We start from the raw sequence: 21572 nt of genomic DNA, 5'->3' as shown, positions 1-21572 counted from the left end.
TGTGTTAGCACCGCACCATCTTAATTATAATCTGACGTCACCCCTAAGCACTGATATGTGAAAGATAAATCCTCTCCTTTTCTTTGGCTGCTCCTGGGACTTGATCTTGTCATAAATATTAGTATTGTTAATCCAGCAAACATGTACTTAAGAATAACCAACTAGAGGTTATTTACGTAACTTGTATTGACTACACAGATCAATTTAGGATTAGGTAAAACAGTGACAGACTGTCTTAGTATTCTTAAATATACCTGTTTATTTCAAAATTCTTTAGTATGATTCATTAGGATTTGGGGATTTTTTTTCTATAAAGGTCTTATTCGTGAATACTTGATATTTTTTAAAATGATGATAAATGATACGTTTTCTAGATTTACAATTTGGCATGAATTTACTAAATCAGAAATTCAGGGGAGTTTTATGCCAAAAAGCATGCTAAGCTCTCTTAATAATTCTGATAACTTATCAGTAACATCTTTTGGATTTTCTATGAATGCAATCTGTAAGTTAAAAGGCCCATATTATTTCTTCTCTCTCAATCATGGAATCTTTCATTTCTTTTTCTTACCTTACGAGGATGTCTGGAATATCCAATATCATGTTGGACAGAAGTAGATAAAGCCGCCACACTTACCTGGTTCTGAATCATGAAGAAAGCCCTTCAATACCTGGGTACCAAGTATGAAGTTGACTGTAGGATTGCTGCCTATCTTTATCAGCTTAGAGAAAATATTTTATTCTCAGATTTCTACATGTTCTCCTCAAGCGCAAATATGGAAAAAAATTAAAAACCTGTGTTAGTAGCAATTCAAATAATCATGACATTTTCCCTTTTAAACATCTTTTTCGTGAAACATATAAACGGATTCTTAATTTTTAACTAATTTTTCCATTCAAAACAAACCTTCATCATTAATTCACTTTATTTACTGATAGATTTAACTTGTTAACATCTCATGCAAGAATTTGTTATCTATATTTCAGAATCATATTGGTTTCATAGTGTTTTCTATGACAATGTAACATTGTAACTTTATTAACATTTATATTTTGAATTAAGTTTCTTATATTTTTCTTCTGATTGGATGTTTTTCTTTTATTTTTGAGATCATTATAATTACTGCATTTGTCTCTTTCCTTTCCTAAATCCAAGACTTCCCATATACTCTAAATATATATATACAAATATATATACACACTATATATATACAAATATATATACACACACTATATATAGTCTGCTCAGCCTATTTTAGGTATGTTTTCATTGACACTATTTCATTTGACACAAATTCATGTGCTCTTCTCTGGAGATTATCTATTTTTCTCAGCATTCCACCATTGCCTGTGGTTCTTCATGTATGATTGAAGCCTGTGCCCTACTCCCATACATTTTGGCGTGTCCATTGTTTTCATCCTTATACAGCTCATGTTTGCACAGCCCTGTTGGTAAGACTTATGAGTGTGGAGTCTGAAATTATTAAGTGAAAAAAAATCTCCCAGCAAACTCCCTGATCCTCTGCCTCCGATCTTCTGCAATGTTCCCTGAGTCTTAGATGCAAGAGGTTTTTGCAGATCTATCTGGTGAGGTTGGACTCCACAGTTTTACATTTTGTTTGCTTGTAGATTTCCTACCTGAGAATTGGAGTTGGCCTCTGTGAGCTGGGACTTCTTACATCAATTAAGAATTAAAATTTTCCCCCAAAGACATAACCACAGACCACTCTGATCTAGTTAATTCCTCAGTTGAAGTCTCTCCACTTAGTTGACTCTAGGTTGTGTGAATTTAAAAATTAAACCTGACCAAGACACTAGGCTTTTCAGAGCTTTTGTTTATTTTTTAGTTATTGGTTCCTTAAGAAGTTCTTACAATATGATTTGTTCATTTTCATCCCTCCCAAACTGCTCTCAGATATACCAGTTCCTTACCCATCCAAATTTGTATCCATCTTTAACACAGAGTGTCCAATTTGTGTTAGTCTTATCTTCTTACATATGTGGTCTTCCACTGAAGCAAAGTCAAGCAACCAGAGACAAAATTAAGTCTTAAAGAAACTGACTCTTCCTCTCCCAGAATCAATCAATTTATAATAGTCCCATGCTTATGTGGGATTTCATATCTACCTTGCTTCTCTGTGTTGAGATTTGGTCAAAGTTTGCACAGAGTTTGTGCATGTAACAATTACTCTGACGTATGTGCAACTGTCCTATCTATTGTGTCTGCAGGACACTGTTTCCCTGTGTTCCCTAACCACCTCTGCCTCTCCTTGACTTTTTCCAAATAGTTCCTAATAATCATCATGAGTTTGTGTAACTATGGGTTAGAATGCCAAACATTGACCTTTTCCAAGCTTTTTAAAAATATTTTCTGATTTGGTTACACCCGACTCTAACAATGTAGTTATTTTCTTAAAGATAATCTAGTTTTAAGAAATTTTCAAGATGGCTTTCATGGACTGTTAAGTATTCAGTTCTATAAAGTACCATTGTGTACTTAAATAATGCTTTAAATCAAGTTCTTAATTAAAGCTAATTAAATTATACTTTTATTTGTATCCCAGGGATCCAGTCTATCATTTTGGAAGGATGCATTGATTTTTTTTTAAGACAGGCTATCTCTTTGTAGCTCTGGTGGCCCTGGAATTCACAGTTTGACAAGTCCGGCCTGCAACTAACAGAGATTTGTCTGCCTCAGCCTCCCAAATGATTGGATTAGCACGAACTCCGACTACCCAGTTTTATTTTTTGGTTTCTTTGCGTTTATTTTGGTGTTTGTTTATTTAGTTTTCCTTCATTTGTGTGTGTGTTCTATCATATGTGCAGGTATGCATGTACATATGAGCCTGTGTGGTGTTCAGATGTGTTCAGCTGTAGTTCCTTAAACATCAACCATTTTAATTCGTTTTTTTTTTAAACACTGTAATGCAGAGTCTTTCATTGGTCTGGAACTCATTAAGGCTAGGCTGACTGGCCAATGAGCACCAAGGATATGCCGCTGTCAACCTCACCAGTGCAGGGATTATAAGCAGAGTCCACCATGGTTGGCTCTTATTTATATAGTTTTAAAATTTAAGTTCTAATGACTGAATTGAGGGGGCCATGCTTGGGAGACGAGGACTTTATGAACTGAAATTTATACAGATCCAACCATGGAGTTTTGAACTAAGTCTATGCCATAGACAATGTTTCTCTATAGTATACTTAGGGTCAGGATCATCTCTGGTACTAAGATTTGTATTGACCTTCTCTTTAGATTTCAGATCCAAGGTCCTCAATGAAGACAGTCAATTGCACACAGGTAAGAGAGTTTGTTTTCCAAGGTTTCTCCAATTTCCAAGAGCACCAGCTCACGCTCTTCATTGTCTTCTTTACCCTATACATCCTGACTCTGACTGGCAATCTCATCATTGTGACCATTATCCGCATTGACCACCACCTTCACACCCCCATGTATTTCTTCTTAAGTGTTCTCTCAACTTCAGAGACCTTCTATTCTCTGGTCATCATCCCACGCATGCTTGGTAGCCTTGTGGGTCTTAGCCAATCCATCTCCCTGGAGTGCTGTGGGATTCAGCTATTTTTTTTCCTTGGCTTTGGAATCACCAACTGTCTCCTGCTAGCAGTCATGGGTTATGATCGCTATGTGGCCATCTGCAACCCACTTCGCTATAGCATCATCATGAATTGGAGGGTGTGTGTCACTCTGGCCTCTTCAGTTTGTGTCACGGGGTTCTTGCTCTCACTAGTACAGGCTATGGCCATATTCAGGTTGCCATTTTGCAACACACTGATAAAACATTTCTTCTGTGATGTCCGACCTATTTTGGATCTGGCCTGCATGGTACCAGTCATCAACGACATCTTGACATTAGTTCTCACCCTCATGGTCATCACAGCTCCTGCCACTTTCCTATTTGTGTCCTATGTCCTTATTATTTCTACCATTCTCAAGATTGCTTCAGCTGATGGCTGGAAAAAAACATTTGCCACCTGCAGCTCCCACCTCACTGTGGTCGTCATCCACTATGGCTGTGCCTCCATTGTATACTTCAAGCCCAAGTCAGAGAACACCAAGGACCAAGACCAGCTGATCTCAGTGACTTACACTGTAATAACACCTCTACTAAACCCTGTTGTGTATAGTCTGAGAAACAAAGAAGTCCAGGATGCTCTGCGAAGAGTGTTGTGTAGAAAATACCTATCATAGTTGCTGATTTCTTTCCAAATAATTTCTTCTTTTTCATATAGAACCTGAGAGGTTAATGTATAAAACCAGGTTTTCATGTGATTAGAAGTCTCATACATCATAGCCAGGGCCAGGGCCAGGGCAAAAGTGAAGCTGGGAGCCAGCCTCTAATAATTGAGTTTCATTTCCTCAACCTCTTTGTTAACATAATAAAAACACAGGTCACTTCCAAGACCTGTACATAGACAGCCATTGGCCCTACTCCAGAAGATAATTACAAGGTCAAAGTATGATCTTATGCTCATTTCAAGCTTAAATTTAAAGGGACCAATCTATTTCTTGCTGAATTATGATCCACACATTAAACATTACTCAATGGAATACTCTTTTAATACAAATTAGATGCTTGAATAAGTGGTTAGTGGGAAGAATATGTACCAAAATCTAACTGTCTGGTGTTTTAGTAAGATAAACAATGCAAAACGAAGGAGATGTTTTAAGGAATGAATTTGGAATGAGCTAAAAACTTTCCAGACAAACTATCTTTAAGCGGCCATACATGGAACTCCAAAGAACCCCACATTTCTTACATGCCTCAGGTAGACCTCAAAGTTAAAGGTATCTAAGGAATGAACAAAGAGGGATGTGTACTTTAAATGGCAGAAATCCTAATCAACATAGGACAGCCAGGGGAGTCTGGCTATATAATAGAAATGGCCGTTCGTATAATTGGTCTAATTATCTTCTCTTTCCTACTGATAATAATCCAGAGGGATGAGAACGGCACCATGGACTAATAATAAAAAGCATTCTTCATAGAAAATATTTTTTAAGTTTCAGAAAGTAAGAGGGTATTTATTGTCAATGAAAAGGTTTGGAGAGAATTGTAAAAACTGGCAAACAGAAATGAAAGGTCAGAAAATCTTCCTGGGAACTTGCTGATAGTTGGGTTGACATGGGGGTTGACTTGGTGAGGATGAGAAGGAAGGAATGGATTCTGACTGACCCTCCTTCTTCCTCATGCAAGCCAAGTTGCCAAGGCAGAGAAAGGGAACTAAGTGGAAAATGAGCCAACACACCTTTCTGAAATAAATTAGATGTTTCCATTACCACTGAAAGACTGAGAAATATAATTAGTAAGGAATTCTGACATGCAAACTTTCATAAAATTCAATTAACCTGGTGAAAAATAGAGTAATAACAGACTATTTACTCCCCTTATTTCAAAAAAAATGAAAAACAAAATGTGAAATAGGGGTAAGTTTTAGATTCAATGAGTAAGAAAAAATAAGTGATGAATAAAACAGTAATTAGCAGGTGTAATTATTGAGTAAATCAAAGTTATTTATTGCAGGTATAAATTTACTTTAATATCCACAAAGAAAACATGAGCACATATTTTTCTCTTTGGAAATGTTGCTAAAATACAGGAATATCAACTAAATTGAGCAAGCAACTGTGTATTTGATATGCTATGTATGCTTGCATATTAAGTCTAAGGAAGCCACACCATTCAATCTGCTTTGTCAATCAGAGCTCCTCATACTCTTGCTGGAGGAAAAACTACCTAGCTCTGTTCATGTAACCCAGTCAATTAACAATGAATAATCAGGGTTATGAGAAAAATAGTAAAGTTTGAGGTTTTGTTCCTTCCCTTCCTTCTCCCTTTCACTGAAATGTCCTAGAATAAATCCAGTTCTGATCAAAGTTTCTTATTTGGAGGAAACGGAAGACAAGCCACGTTCACTTCTACCCCCATTTGTTAGATTCTGGGAAGACCCATGACCCGCAGTCAACCTAGTGTCGTGCCATGAAAGGAGTGTGCTGTCTCCATGTTCTTTCATTCATGTGATCCCTCCATCTTCCCTCTTGTTTATGACCAGCTAGATAGATTCCATTCTAGATCCAGCATTCCTCTCTCTGTCTGTATTGTGATTAAGTGATGTAATGAACCAAAGTCCACTTGGCATCCACACACCATTCACCCAAAACCTCATTTTCCTACTCCAGTACTATCAGGAGTCAAACCTACCTGAGAGACTTCTCTGGAAAGTAAGGAATGTTCACACCCTCCTTGTTTCACATACTCCTTTCTCTGACCCTTTAGCTGGGGCAGGAGTTTGCCTTCCCCAGTATCCCACTGACTTCAATGCTGTCTTCTCTCTAGGCTACACGTCTTGAGTTTATTTAAACAGAAAACTCCGGAGTTCTCCTTAGCTTCCTAGTTGATATTATATGTTAAACACAGAGAATATTTTAGCATTCAGGCTTTTACTATCCAAAATCATTTTGCCCAAATTACAAGGAGCTTCCTTGTCTAGAAAAAGTGGCTAAACTTAAAATCCCCTTTCACTTTTCAATTAAATGTTTTCGTTTTGAGATCTTAAAAGTCTCTTTGAAGTGCAATTGACTTCCTCTCTGGATTCTTCTGATCTTAACCCAGAGCAAGTAAGTCCCCTAGAACAATGTAGAATAACAAAAATAATTTGGATAAAAAAAAAGAGAAGCATTAGATTACTGCCTACAAGACTTCTAACCAGAGCACATTTTTTTTGAAATTTTAGTATAATTTACTTGTCCTATGGAACTTTCAAGACACAAGTTCCTGTTATCAGCTCTCTGCTCCACAATAGAAAATCCCATTTAAAAAAATACAGCTTTCCAATATTCCCAAGTCTGCATCATGATGGAGTTTTAATTTCCCTTACTGAAGGTTAATCCTGTCTGTTAGCAACAGCTCTGTCTGACATGTAGGGCAATGTTTTCTCTTTTCCAGTAGGAGAGCCTCTTCTTATTGCTGTACAAATCTAGCTCCTTTGAATGGCCCATACATCCACTGAGTTGACAGAAATTCATTCTGTTCCTTAAAGAGAAAAGTTATTAAGCAAAAACCGGATAAAATACAGTGCCTTTAATCAATAGTTCTCCCCATCCCTAAAAAAAAACAACAACAAAAGATGCTGTGTGAGGAAGGGAACTATAAGGACCAGGGCGGTTAATGGGGGTAGAAGGGAGAATGGAGAGTGTGGGGATTATAGTGAAGGCAATTTGCCTTTTTACATACTTGATGTTGTCAAATAGCACATTCTATAAAAGCTGTGAACCAAAGCACCCTCTATCCATGCTTTTATCCTAGAAATAGTCTTCACACTGGGTACAGACCATTATACAAGTACCTGTAGGAACACATGAGTTTTCTGACTTTCGAAAGGATGACTAAATTTCAGAATTGTTGGTTAGACCTGCACATTAGGAAAGGCCTCATTTTCTTGAACAAGAGACTTAGTCGAGATACACCAAATATTAGATAGATATGATGCTCACCTACCCCTTGCTTCATTGCTCTTCTCTGAAGTGTCAAGATAAGCCCCGAGTAGCAACTTCATTCCCCACCTCTGACTATCTTAAGAATATCTTTTTATCCAGAAAATGTGAATAATCGTCTAGTACTTCTTGGTTTATTTTTTTAAATATCCCATAATACAGTTTTTCTATCCCCCTATCTCCCTCCCATCTGGAGCTATTCCTTTTCTGTCTTTCATTAGAAAACAATAGACTTCCAAGAGATAAAAATCCAATATAACAAAATAAAATATAGCGTGATAAAACAAAGAAAGCCTCACATCAAAGTTGGACAAAACAAACCAACAGAAGGAAAAGAGCCCAGAGAGAATTCACAAGGATCAGACACCCACTCCCTCATACATTCAGAGGGCACAGAAGAACACTAAGCTGAAAGCTACAACATTGATGACGAGAAGGCAGATCCATGCAGACCCTGTGCTTGCTCTTTCTTCCTCTGTGCGTTCATATGAGCTTTGCTTCGCTGATTCAGAACACCCCTGCATATCTCTGGCCAGCCTTGGATTCACTGTGTTTCCCAGGCTAGGCTTGTACTCATGATCTTTCTGCCTTTGTATGTCAAATGGAGAAATTACAGGCTTATACCTTCACATCTGACAGATACTGTATTTAAATATTTTGTTTCACAATGCCTATTACTAATCTTCAGAAACTAAATTGATTTTTGTGTTTTGGTAATATATACTATTATTTTCCTTTATTTAGCAAGAATTTATAAAACACATACACAAATATATATATATATATATATACACACACATACATATATATATATATGCGTATACATACATATATATATATATATATACATACATGCTGAGATTGTTAATACCCAAATAAACATTTCTGAAAGTAGAGATGGTATTTTTCTTGCTTTCTCAACTATATTGCTTTTATTTTTTTCTATCACCATATTCCAATGGCTAGAATTTCTACAATGATGTCAAATATGTATGATGCCAGCTATGTTTTTTTTTAACATGATCTTTATCAAGGTGATGCAATTATCATATACTCTTAGCTTGCATACAGTTTTTCTTATAAATAAATAGTGGGCTTTGTTAAATGCTTTCTCTATATATGCTTATAGAATCATGAACTTTCTTATTTAAAATGCCAATGTGAGGAATACCAGTGCTTGATGTATGAAAATTGATCTAGCTTTGCATTCCTGGAATAAATCCAGGATGATCTATAATTCTTTTTATGCACTGTTGGATTTGTAATAATTTTTCCATTATTTTGCTAGTATTCTGTCGGAGATAATTTTTCTCTAAGTCACAAGAAAGAATTTTCTTGTGAATTAGTTTGTGTCTTTTCAGATGCTGCAATTCTGAGTATAAAGTTACTCAAACTATTTTTGTGTTGCCTTTTCATAGCTGAGTAATTGGTGGAGAAATTTTTTGATATTTATGTTATTTTTGATTTGTGTCTTTTCTCATTTAATTTTTGTTGGATTTATTAGAATCAATTCAATTAATTACTATCATAACTTTCTTAAATGATTTTTCTATTAATTTATTTCTCTATTTTTCAGTTATTTTGTTTGTTTTTGCTTTGCTTTGTTTTACCTTCTGCTCATGTCACTGTTATTTCTTTCTTTTTTCCTTTTGAACCTGGATTCTTTCTTGGTGTAGCAACTCATTTTATTTTATTCATTGATTTGTTACCTGGTATAATATTCATTTCAGTATTATAAATTTCTTTCTGTAGCACTGTCTTTTCAAAATTTTCTCTTTTTTATATTTAATTGTTTTCTATGGGACCTGTTAATGAAGTGTTTTACTTGACTCCTATGTGGTATAGATGTTTTTCCTGTCTACTTCTTGTTATTGATAGGTAGTTTGTATCCTGGATATTTTGTCTATTCTGTTAGGAATACTGACTACTATCTAAATGCCTTTGTAGCAGATATTCACATGATTTTCTTGTCCTGCTTTTTAAAGCTCTGGTTCCAGTTTATTATTTAAATTCTGAGGCATTTTTGTTGTTGTTGTTGTTGTTATTTCGGTTTGCTTCTTGTCCCTGCTGGCAGTGTTAGAATTAATCCTATACTCTCCTTGTTTACTCTTACACTTTTTCAATAACTGTTATCTTTTCATTATTTTTCTTTATTTTTATTCTCTCAATTTACATCCCGACCACAGTTTCCCTCCCTCTCCTGCCCCAAGTCTTTTCACCTCACATGCCTCCTTTCTTTCCACCACCTCCAGTACCACCATCAACACCCACCCACCTCCCTTCAGAAAAGAGCAGACATTCCAAGGATATCAACCAAGCACAGCAGACCTAAAAGGACATACATGATGTGTACTCACTTATAAGTGGATATTAGTCATAAAGTACAGCATATCCATGCTACAATCCCCAGACCCTAAAAGCTAAAAAGCAAGGAGGACCCAAGAAAGGATGCTTGAATCTCACTCAGAAGGGGAAATGAATTGTAATTGGATGTGGACTGACAGAGGGTACTGAGTGGAAAAGGAAATGAGGAGGGAAATGGGGCAGGGAGATTAGGAGTAGGGAGAGATAGGTGCCAGGTGCGATCAAGGAGAAGCTAAAAACTAGCAGGTGATGCTCCTGAGGTGGTTCTGCCATGGACTGTCAAAATTAGTGACAGAATGGCTTCTCTAGGCAAGGCTGAGAAATATTTCATTTTAGGAAAGATTTCTGCTATTAAATGCATTTCCTGTTATTATATATATACATATATATAATATGTATATTATATATATACATATATATATATAAACCATTAGGTAATAGCCCACCTTTTTGAGCAGATTTCTGCAGATCAACAAAGATGTACTGTCTTGTAGTGGTGTTGTTTAGACAAATAGATGATTTCTTAATTCTTAGTGATGATCCTCTAAAAATTCCTAAAAATTATATTAGCAATCATTAAGCTCTTTTACAATAGGACTGCTATTAAGTTCTTTCTGATGCCAAAACTGCAATGAGAACTCTGTCAGTCTTCAAGTGTCATGAGTTATTCATTTCCCTTGTCAACTTTTGGGCCCGGGTTTGATTCCCAGCATATGTACACTGGGTGTAGTGGCACATGACTAACATCTCGACAAATGGGAGATGGCAGCAAGTGATCTAGAAGTTTAAGATAATCTTCCAGTTTCTCGCTATTATGAATAAAGCTGCTATGAACTTAGTGAGGCATGTGTCCTTGGGGTAAAGTGATCCTGTTTTGGGTATATGCCCTGGAGCAGTATAGCTGGGTCTTCAGGTACAATTATTTCTGGTTTTCTGAGAAACTGCCAGCTTGGTTTCTAGAGTGATTGTACATGTTTATAATCCTTTATCTTAGTTATTCTGATTAATATAAGGTAAAATCTCAGGGTTAGAGATAGAGTTAAGGTTAGGGTTAGGAATTCCATTTTCCTGATGACTAAAGATGTTGGACATTTCTTTAAGTGCTTCTCAGCCATTTGAGATTCCTCTGTTGAAAATGCTCTGTTCAGCTCTCTGCACCCCATTTTAATTGGGTTATTTGTTTTTGTGGAGTCTGACTTCTTGACTTCTTTACATATTTTGGTTACAAGCCCTCTGTCTGATATAGAGATAGTAAAGATCTTTTCCCATCTATAAGCTGCCGTTTTACCCTGTTGACATTGACTTTTGCCTTATAGAATCTCTTCAGTTTCATGAAATTCCATTTATCAATTGTTGATCTTTGAGACTGAGTCACTGGTAATCTGTTCAGGAAATTTTCTCCTGTGCCAATGTATACAAAGCTATTTCCTACTTTCTCTTCTATTAGATTCAGTGTATCAGGTTTTGTGTTGAGGTTCTTGAACCACTTGGACTTGAGTTTTCTGCAATACGATAAATATAGATCTATTTGCATTCTTATACATAAAGGCAACAAGTTAGACGAGCACCATTTGTTGAACATGCTTTCGTTTTTCCATTTTATGGTTTAGCAGCTTTACTCATAATAGCTAATAAGTGGAAGCATCCACATGTTGCTCAACTAAAGAATGAATATAAAAATATGGTTTATTTACATAATGGAATATTATTTAGCTATTAAAAACAAGGGCATCATGAGTTTTGCAGGCAAATGAATGGAGCTAGAAAATATCATCCTGAGTAAGGTAACCCAGAACCAAAAGACATGCAGGGTATGTATTCAATGATCGTGGATATCAACCAAAAGGTACAGAATGTCCATGTTATACTGCACAGACCCAAAGAAGTTAAATAAGAAAGAAGGCTCAAGTGAGGATTCTTGAATCCCACTTAGAAGGGTGAACAAAATAATCATGACAGGCAGAGAGACGGAGGAACCTTGATGGGAAAGGGGATAGGGAGGAGAATGGGGGGCGGGATCAGACTTGAGAAGAGACAGAAGAGAGACCCCAAGGAGCAGGGGAATAAATAGAACTTTGCTGTTGCCAGGTGTGGGTGGTGGGAGGAATCACTAGGAAGCCCAAGAGACTTGGGATGGGGGAGGCACCCAGGACTCAATGTGCCTTATCCAAAATGCCCAACGATGGGGACATGGATCCTGAAGAGAACACCTCCAGTGGCCAAATAGGACCCCCAGGAGAGATGGAGACACTCACCCACCTACAAAACTTTCGACCCCAAATTGGTCCTGTCTAAAAGAAATGTACAGACAAAATGGAGCAGAGACTGAGGAAATGACCAACTAGTGACTGGCCCAATTTGACACCCAACCCATGGGCAAGCACCATTTCCTGACATTGTAAATGATGCTCTGTTATTCTTACAGCCGGAAGCCTAGCATAGCTGTCCTCTGAGAGGCTCTACCTGACTATTGACTGAGATAGATGCAGATACCCATAAGCCAAACTCTGGAATAAGGTCACGTACCCCTATGGAAGACTTAAGGGAAGGATTTAATGCCCTGAAGGGAATGGCCACCCCATAGGAGGATCAACAGTAGCAACTAACCTGGGCCCCTGGGAATTCCTGGAGACTAATCCAATAACCAAGGAGCACACATGAGATGGTCAGAGGGCCCTGGCACATATCTAGCAGAGGGCTGACTTGCCTTGCCTCAGGGGGAGAGGATGTGCCTAAGGCTGCAGAGACTTGATATATCAGGATGGGGGAGGGAGTGGTACCAGGCAAAGCACCCTCTCAGAGGCAAAGGTGAGGGTGACTCAGGGCAGGAAGAACACAGAGAAAAAGGAAAGCATCTGTCCTGAGCATGAGCAAAGCTTTCAAGAAGGAAAACTTGATCAATGGAGTCCAATGGCAAGATGGTAAATTAGAATTGAGCACTGAATTTGAAAGTATAAGAGTAAGTTTATCATTTGGAAAAAATAGGTTTTGTCGTTGTTTGTGTAGGGGATTGAGATGTTTGCTCTAGATTGCTCAGTGAATATGAGCACCTAGGTCTAATCATGTGGATATGAGTTGAATCTCAGCACTCAAAATGCCAGCTATGGGTGCAGGCTCCTGGAATCTTACTTTTTGTGGGGGAAAACTGTAATAGTACCCAATTAACCACTTAAATTGGTCCCAGCAGCAGTGGCGCCCCCCCCCCCACTATTCGCCCCAATGTTCTGGCTTCCTAAATTAAAGACACACACACACACACACACACACACACACACACACACACACACACACACTTTATATTTTGATATACCTAAAACAACTCAGTGGTTGGACTACTTCCTAACCTTCGCACAGCTAACCCACCTCTCACAAAACAGTAAGGTGAAGAGTGATGGCAAAGCACAAACACCAGTGTTCATGCATATCTGTCTGTCTGTCTGTCCATCTCTCTCTTTCTCTTTCACACATTCACTTCACATTACACATATCATACATCACACACCACATATGGACACATATCACACATCATACACACACATACACTTCACACCACACACACACATACACATTCTTATTACACATATACACATCACACACCACATATCACACACAGACATATCACGTAACACAAACACATCGTCTCTCTCTCTCTCTCTCTCTCTCACACACACACACACACACACACACACACACACACACACAAATCACATCACATACACAGTACTTTAAAAAAGAAAAGAATGATCAAAGGGGGATAAATTAAAGACACCAAGCTCCTTCAAATAGTTTTTCTGTAAAAGGGAACAAATCAATTATCCTATAACTGAAGAGAAATATGGATCAAAGAAGGTTAGTTTTGCTAAGTTATACTAGAGAAATTACAGCAAATGTAGGGTTGTCTTTTTTGAATTGGTCTAGTTTGGCTCCCTTTTGCTGTGACCTAACACTAGCCAAACTAAGTGGGTGTGGTTGGTGTATTTCAGCTTCCAGTCTATAGTCATCAAGCACATCCAAGAACTGAAATCAGAAATCATGGAGGAAGCAAGTCCTGGCTTGCTTCCCTTGGCTTGCTGAGCTTTCTTTCCTGTGCTACTCAGGGTCACTGAGTCAGGGATGGTACCACCTACAGTGGGGAATTTTCTTGATTGCTAGTTAAGATTGCTGAAACAGAGGATGCACATTTCCCAATCTTCTGACCTCTCAGAGACCCATATCCTGCCATCTGGTGCCAGGACTTAGTTCCTCTTCAGGACTCCTACAATCCTGGGGTTTCCACTACAACTGAGACTTCACCTTCACTAATGGTCTCTTCTGGACTCGCTTCAGAGAAACTCTGACCCTGCCACACAGAGGAAGCAAGCCAGTAATCAGCATTCTTTCATACTTTCTATTTTAAGTTCCTGCCTTGGTTCTACTTAATTACAGATATCCTTCCCTTCCCCAAGTTACTTTGGGTCAGGTTTTCTTTCTTTCTTTCTTTCTTTCTTTCTTTCTTTCTTTCTTTCTTTCTTTCTTTCTTTCTCTCTCTCTCTCTCTCTCTCTTCCCCCCTCTCTCTCTCTCTTTCTTTCTTTTTTATCACAGCAACAGAGACTCAAACTAAAAGAGAAATTTGTACCCATGTACCCACATGCCAATCTGATGGAGGCAATTCCTCCATAGAGACTCCATTCTCCCAGGTGTGTCAAGATCACAACAAAAACTAAACCAAGATATAAATGGATATAATCTAACACAAATTTAGTGACTCAAAAGACACAACAAAGATAACTGAGGAGTGTCCTGAGTAAATGTGATAGGTTGTGATTGGTAATAAGGTAGTAGATGGCTTCACGAGAAAAATGCAGAGGACTCAGAAGGTTAAGTAAAGATTTCTTTGGGTTCCATCTCCCCACTGTTGGGCATTTCTGCTAAAGTCATATCTACTGGGTCCTGGGAACTTCTCATATCCCTGGTGTCTGGGACTTTCTAGAGGTTCCCCCTGCTAACTTCCCCATACTGCTGCATATTTCTATGCATGGTCCTGGCCTCTGGGCTTCAATCCTGTCTCCCTCATACCTTATCCTGTCTCCCCTTTTCCCTTTCCCTCTCTTCTCCCACGTAGATTCCTCCCTTTGCCTCCTATGAACCAATGGGGATGACCATCTACCCATCTCAACGTTTTTGAACCATACTTGTTCCTGTCTGAAGGAAATGCAGGGGCAAAAAAATGGAGTAGAGACTGAAGGAAAGGCCACTCAGAAACTGCCCCAAATTGGGATCCATTCCATGTCCAGTCACCAAAACCCTGACACTCTTGCTGATGCCATGCTGTACTTGTAGATAGGAGTCTGGCATGGCTGTGCTTTGAGAGGGTCCACCAGTACCTGACTGAGACAGATGCAGATACTTACAGTCAACCATTGGACTGAACTCAGGGATTCCTGTGGAAGAGTTAGGGGAAGGATTGAAGGAACTGAAGAGGATGGCAACCCCACAGGAAGAACAACAGAATCAACTAACCAGACCCCTCAGAACTCTCAGAGACTAAGCCACCAACCAAGGAGCATATACATGAGCTGGTCCATGGCCCCCACTACATGCGTAGCAGAGGATGGCATTGTCTGGCCTCAGTGGGAAGGGATTGCTTGGTCCTGTAGAGGCTTGATGCCTCAGTGAAAGGGAATGCTAGAGGGGTGAGGTGGGAGTGGATGGGAGGGGGGAGCACCCTCTTAGAGGCAAAGAGGAGGGGAGATGAGGTGGAACTAGGGGAAGGGGGACCTGGAAGGGGGGCAATATTTGAAATGTAGATAAATAAAATAATTGGTAAAAGGAAGGTTTAATATTGGAGCAGAGATTCATATGTGCATGAAGTATGATGATGTGAATAGACAGATCACTTTTAATTGCTTTGAATCCTTAACAACAAAAAAGTTGTCTACTAGAGAAGACAAGAGGATGAAAGGTGAGAAATACTGCAGTGTTGCCCGGCAACATGGATAACCCACTTAATGTTAAATGTCATGAATTTTAATTAAGACCAGTTATTATCTAAGTTGTTTTGTTTTGTTTCAGTTAAGTTTAGCTGCAGGGATGCATAGAAGAATCAAAAAACAGTTATATGGAGAAAATTTGATTTAAACAAGGTTGGTAAACAGGGGCACAGGACTTAAAGCTAAATGCAAGGTAATAATGAAAACGATAGTCTATTGGCCTTTAGCAGCACAGGCGAAAAAGTCATGGCAAAAGATATTCTGAAAGTGACAGAAAGTAGACACTAATATAGAATGGAGGCCATTGCAAGGTGACCTATCGTTAAGGTAAGGCTGTCCAAAAGAATGAGCTAGAAAGAGAAGACATGGTATAATAAACTGATATATGAGATTAGCCGGACTCAGCGCCTGACAGCTACAGTCTCAGTAGGCAAAACGCAGAGGCAGAAGGATTGCTGCAAGTTCAAGACGAGCCTGGAATACACAGTGAACAAGACTTCATCTCACAAAAACCAAGACAAACAAAACCAAAAAAATAAAAAAAATAAAAAAAATCCATGAGAGTAAGAAATGTGCATTTTCTACATAAAAATATCTTTAGACTCTATTCAGACTTATAATAGAAGACAAGTACTTTTACATCTTGCTTTGCAAAGAAACTTCATTTTTCACCATTTGAGATGCTGGGCCTTCTTATATTCCTGTGAGTACAATGGGAAACTAATGAAAAGATATTCCAAAGAATGATGTGACTAACATCTAATACACAGCTACATATAGCAGGAAATGTGCAAGAAAATATTTACTCCTTCATATACAAGGTTGAGAGTCAAAATCGTTACCTCCAATTTCGTTTTAAGAAGTTCACTTAACTTCGTTGCTCACTACCAATTAAATTTTAGGTAAGTCAAATATTAAAGAATGAAAGATAGCGAAGGCTGCATGTGTAGTTTTAAAAACTAATCTTAGAGTTAGGAGGGCCTGTTAAGCACTAATCAAAATGCAAAAGCACTAAGGTCTGATGTAAAAAGATAAATACATAAATACAATGCTGACAAATTTTCAAATCCGTAAACCCAGTAAAGATGACAAATGGAAGAAAAATATTTGCAATGTGTATAATGAAGGACATATTTTCTTATCATAGAACTATTATAAGAAAAGGACAAATAACACTGTATGAAAAATGAGTAAGATATGTAAATGGACATTTGCTACAAACGCAGCACAGAGGCGAACAAGCACATAAATTGATACTGAGTACATTCACAAAGAAATCAAAATTCAAATAAGAAATATGCTATCTTTGTCTATTAGTTTTCCAAAGTATGAAGACATAGTGATGTACAAGACAGATGCAGAAGTGCATGAGACGCTTCCTGAATGTTGCCAACATGTGAGTAGATGCATTCAATTCTGGTTGCTTAGCAGCATGTATTGTTTTTAGAGCACAGACTATTAACTTCAGGAATGCATCTTAGATAAATACCCAAGAAGTGGACAGCTATAGGCAAGCAGTGATTCCTTATCACAATATCCGTAATAAGAAATTTAGTAATATATACTAAAAATTACCAGTTACCTGCAAGTTTGCCAATAGTTGGTTTAAGCCAAGTCGGCTGTGATGTAATTAGAACCTATGATACCAAATTGTTCAAATTAGTACAACAAGCCTTTATGTAGTCATTTGTAAAAACACCAAAAGTGTATTGTTTTATGAGAAATGCAAATAGCATAGCAGTGGATTTGATTGACAAAGAAAGGTCACACAGAGACATGTATTCACACATTTTGTTATAAACAGAACATCTTCCAAATCGTGTTCAGTAAGTTTGCTTTTCATGTGGCACAGGCTAGCAACCCAGAAATGAGTTGACAAGATGGAAAGAGAGAGCATTAGGATACCCTCTGAGACATTATTTCAAAGTTGGCATTCTGGGTATAGGAACTCATGGTGTTTAAAACTTTTTTGAGAATTTCACTCACGTGTGATTTCTTTAACAAACCCACCCTCTAGCTCCTCCCCTCTGACTCCTCATATACCCACCCAACTCCACATAATAAAAACACACCGAGTCCCCTTAGTGTGACCAGTATGTGCATGGGTATAGACAGAGATGCTCACACCAGCGTGCGCAGTCTTTCCCTAAAAGCTAAAGAAACCAACTTTCTTTTCACCAAGCAGCTATAAACTGCCCATAGTTCCTAGGCTGAAGGTGGGTGGGCCTTAATGATCCTGTCCCCATCCATAGTGGAATTATGGATGGCTCTATCTTGTACTGGACTCATGCATGCACCTACAGCTATGAGATCATGTATACCACTGCCCTGTAATGTTCAGAATACATCATTTCACAGCAGTCTCCTACAATCTCCAGATCTTCCAATCTTTCACCACCACCCCTATAATGATCCCAGAACATACAGAGATTGGTAATATATATATATATATATATATATATATATATATATATATATGCCTATACATGTCCTTCTTAGGACCGAGCACTTTACATAATCTCTTATTTGTTGCACTTTGGACAATTGTGGGTCTCAGTGTTAATCACTGTCTACTAACAAGAAACTTTTCTGGTGAGGGCAAAGACATAAATAAACCTCTGTGTTTAAAGAGAACTATTTAGGGACTAAAGAGATGTCTCAGAGGTTAAGAGCACTTGCTGCTCTTGTAGTGGATCTGGGTTCCTTTCCAAGTACCCACATGGCATCCTGTAATCTCCTGTTGTTTTAGTTTCAGAGATCTAACATTCTTCTGGCCTCCTTGGACTTCTGCATCCTCATTGTACAGATAAACTCATATGGGCAAATATATATATATATATATGTATATATATGTGTGTGTGTATGTATGTGTATATATATATATATATATATATAATCTTTTAAAAAGGTAATTATTAAAGAGACAGGTTAGGACTATGCTCACTTTGCAAGATTACACTAGCAGTTCTCCCTTATGGTCTATGTATGACCTACTTACCTATCAGTTCTTGGCCCAGGAATGGGTTTCTGCTGTGGAGTAGCCTTAAATTCAATCAGAACGCAATTGGTTATTCTCATAATAGCCACAATAATCTACATCTCCCACCAAGCTGATTTTCAATGTGCCTTTCAGGATCATCTATAAGTAAGACTGGTCATTACCTTTCTTCCCAGCAGTAATGTACATAGCATATTCGGGCACTATGAAAGCTAGTCAGTGGGAACAAAGCTTCCAGGTTAACATCAGCTTGATTTCTCCGTGTCCTATCACTCAAGTTTGTATTATCTTTTCACAAAGGGTACTCGCTATTAAGTACTGAAAGGAGCAATTGCAATGCCTTGTGTTATTTATTCCATGAGGCCCACTGAACAACAATTTGAAAAGGAGGTAACCCACATTGATAATGGACTTTTTGTTTGAGAGCTCTTGGCATCTGTGAGAGGCATAATTTCCCAATATATGCTAAGAGTCACTCTATTTAAACTCATATAAGGTTTAGGAAGCTTCTGGAAATAATAGGGTTTCATGTGGATTTCCCAAGGTCTTTAGTACTACTTATCTCTCATACCCCCTTGCTCCCCACTCTAATTGGCAGCATGAACCTGGGAGAGTGGGGGCTAAAAATGAGAGTGAGTAAAGTCTCATATGATAGCCTACTTTATTCAGAGTATCAGACAATTTACACTCAGAGGGTTAAGAACTACATGAGGAAGGTGTTCAATCACAAGGACAAGTTGCAAGTGCCAAAACCATATTTCCATAGAGGCATATGGAATAAAACTGATCCCTATCTATGAGAACTGGGAGGAACATAAAAGCTTATCCTAAAAACAACCCATGTTGTGGAGGAATGGAGATGATAAGGCTCTTGTCTTCTTTACTTGGAGTTTTCTCACATGGTCTCAGAAGTCTCCTCACACAGCTTTGTTCATAGACAATAATCCAACACTGTTACTTTGCCCTGCCCACCCTTCCTCTTCCCTACTTAATTCTTTTTTAGTTCCTCAGCTCACATTTCCATTTGACAATTCGACCTCCCTTGGAATCTCACCATCATTTGGCCATTTTCCAATTTCTCGATCTCTACTGACATCCATATTTAAACGCATGCCATGTTAACACAGTCCAATTTTTAGGTTGTTTGATTGTTGTTGTTGTTTTATTTCGTTTTATTTTTTACGGAAGAAGACTAAAAGTGATTACGTAACAATGGTAATGAAATTAAAGGACACCCAGATCATGTCTTCTGATTATTAGGCAAGAAGATGATAGATTTCTTTGTAGGAATGGCTTACTAAAGGACCAGAGCAATGAAAGTACATGACGAGGCTTAAACTTTTCTTGGGGTGGATAATTCTGTGGTGATTTGAACATCAGTGTGAATAAATGTTAGCAGTGTCTAATGTTGTTTAGAACAGTTAGCATCCCCTATCTAAAATGCAAATGCAAGGAAAGAAATTAGTAGACTAGAAGTCAGCAAGGGAACAAAACAGTAGGGTGAAAATTAATGGGAAATAGAATATAATATCAACATATTACACTACAAATTACACTCAGAAAAAAATATGCACTTATTACACATACACACATTATATATATATATATATGTGTGTGTGTGTGTGTATGTATACACACACATACACACAATGGTTATGCAAAAGAAGGTTCATCTTATTAAGAAACATGAACTAAAGAACTTGGACATGAGTGATAGAATGGATTTAACATACTCTTAAGTGAACTGAAAAATGCATGTATGTTCTAGATGATTCTGATGATGTCACCATCTGATGATAGAATAAAAAAAGTTTAAAGGGAAGAGAGAGGGCAGGGAGAAGGGACAGCAAAAAAAAAACCTTTAAATAATCTAGATACCTAGGTAGATGATATTCAAGGGGGCTTGTTCTAGTCTACCTATAACCTTTTATAAAATTTCAAATTACAATATAAGATATTTTCTCCCCCAAAATCTTTTTAAAATATAAAATATAATTTCACAGGAAAGAATTAAATAAAAAAGGCTGAATTTTCCAAAACCCAAGTATCCCCAATAGAGCTTTTTTCTCAGACTTGAGACAGTTCCTACGAAATAAAATGGAAACCATCGGACTTTTGCTTTGTGTGTGTTCTTGGATGCCAGCGTCCTAGAAGCATATGACATCTGTCTGAGCAGTCAATTCATGCTACACTAACTAAGTAACTTCATGACAAAGAATGCCTGTTTCCCATTGGTGTGGCATCTAGAGGTTACTAACCAATAATCAGAGCTATGCAAAGTTCAGGGCTCCCCTGTTGGCAGTGTTTTGCAGGTGTTGTCAAGAGTGGGTAGGAAGAACAAGCATTGGTGTGTAAAGACACAGGGGACGTTTCCCTGAAAACTCATGTGAGTTTCTTCTAGACTGCCTGGGAACCGGTGTTAATTGATTTAGTTCTGTATCCTTGTTTCACTATCAGCCATAAGCATGAGTGCAATGGCTTTCCTGTCACCTCACTTAAGGACATTCCCAAAATCACAGTCAGTGCATGGCCTAGGTGGCTTAGTGGATAAATGCATCTGTTGCCACCTGAGGAACACACCACTTGCCATGACACATACCCCCCATATATATATAACAGACAGACAGACAGACAGACAGACAACGGATTTAGAGCAATTCCAAAAGCATATTTCTAAAACCAGTCAAAAATCACAGTTCAGCCAGGAAGAAAAACACTAAGATAATT

At 38.0% G+C, this 21572-nt stretch overlaps 1 protein-coding gene across 1 annotated transcript; it reads left to right on the top strand.

Annotated features, from left to right (window-relative positions):
* Positions 1-3277: 3277 nt before the first annotated feature.
* Positions 3278-4210, top strand: Or10j27 (olfactory receptor family 10 subfamily J member 27). The gene is given in 1 exon segment (NM_001000078.1): positions 3278-4210. A coding segment is annotated over 1 exon segment (933 nt).
* The last annotated feature ends 17362 nt before the right edge of the window (positions 4211-21572 follow it).

The sequence above is a fragment of the Rattus norvegicus genome, chromosome 13 (genome assembly GCF_021556685.1).
Source record: "Rattus norvegicus strain SHRSP/BbbUtx chromosome 13, alternate assembly SHRSP_T2T, whole genome shotgun sequence".
Taxonomy (NCBI): domain Eukaryota; kingdom Metazoa; phylum Chordata; class Mammalia; order Rodentia; family Muridae; genus Rattus; species Rattus norvegicus.
This window is presented reverse-complemented; position numbering and strand designations above follow the sequence as displayed.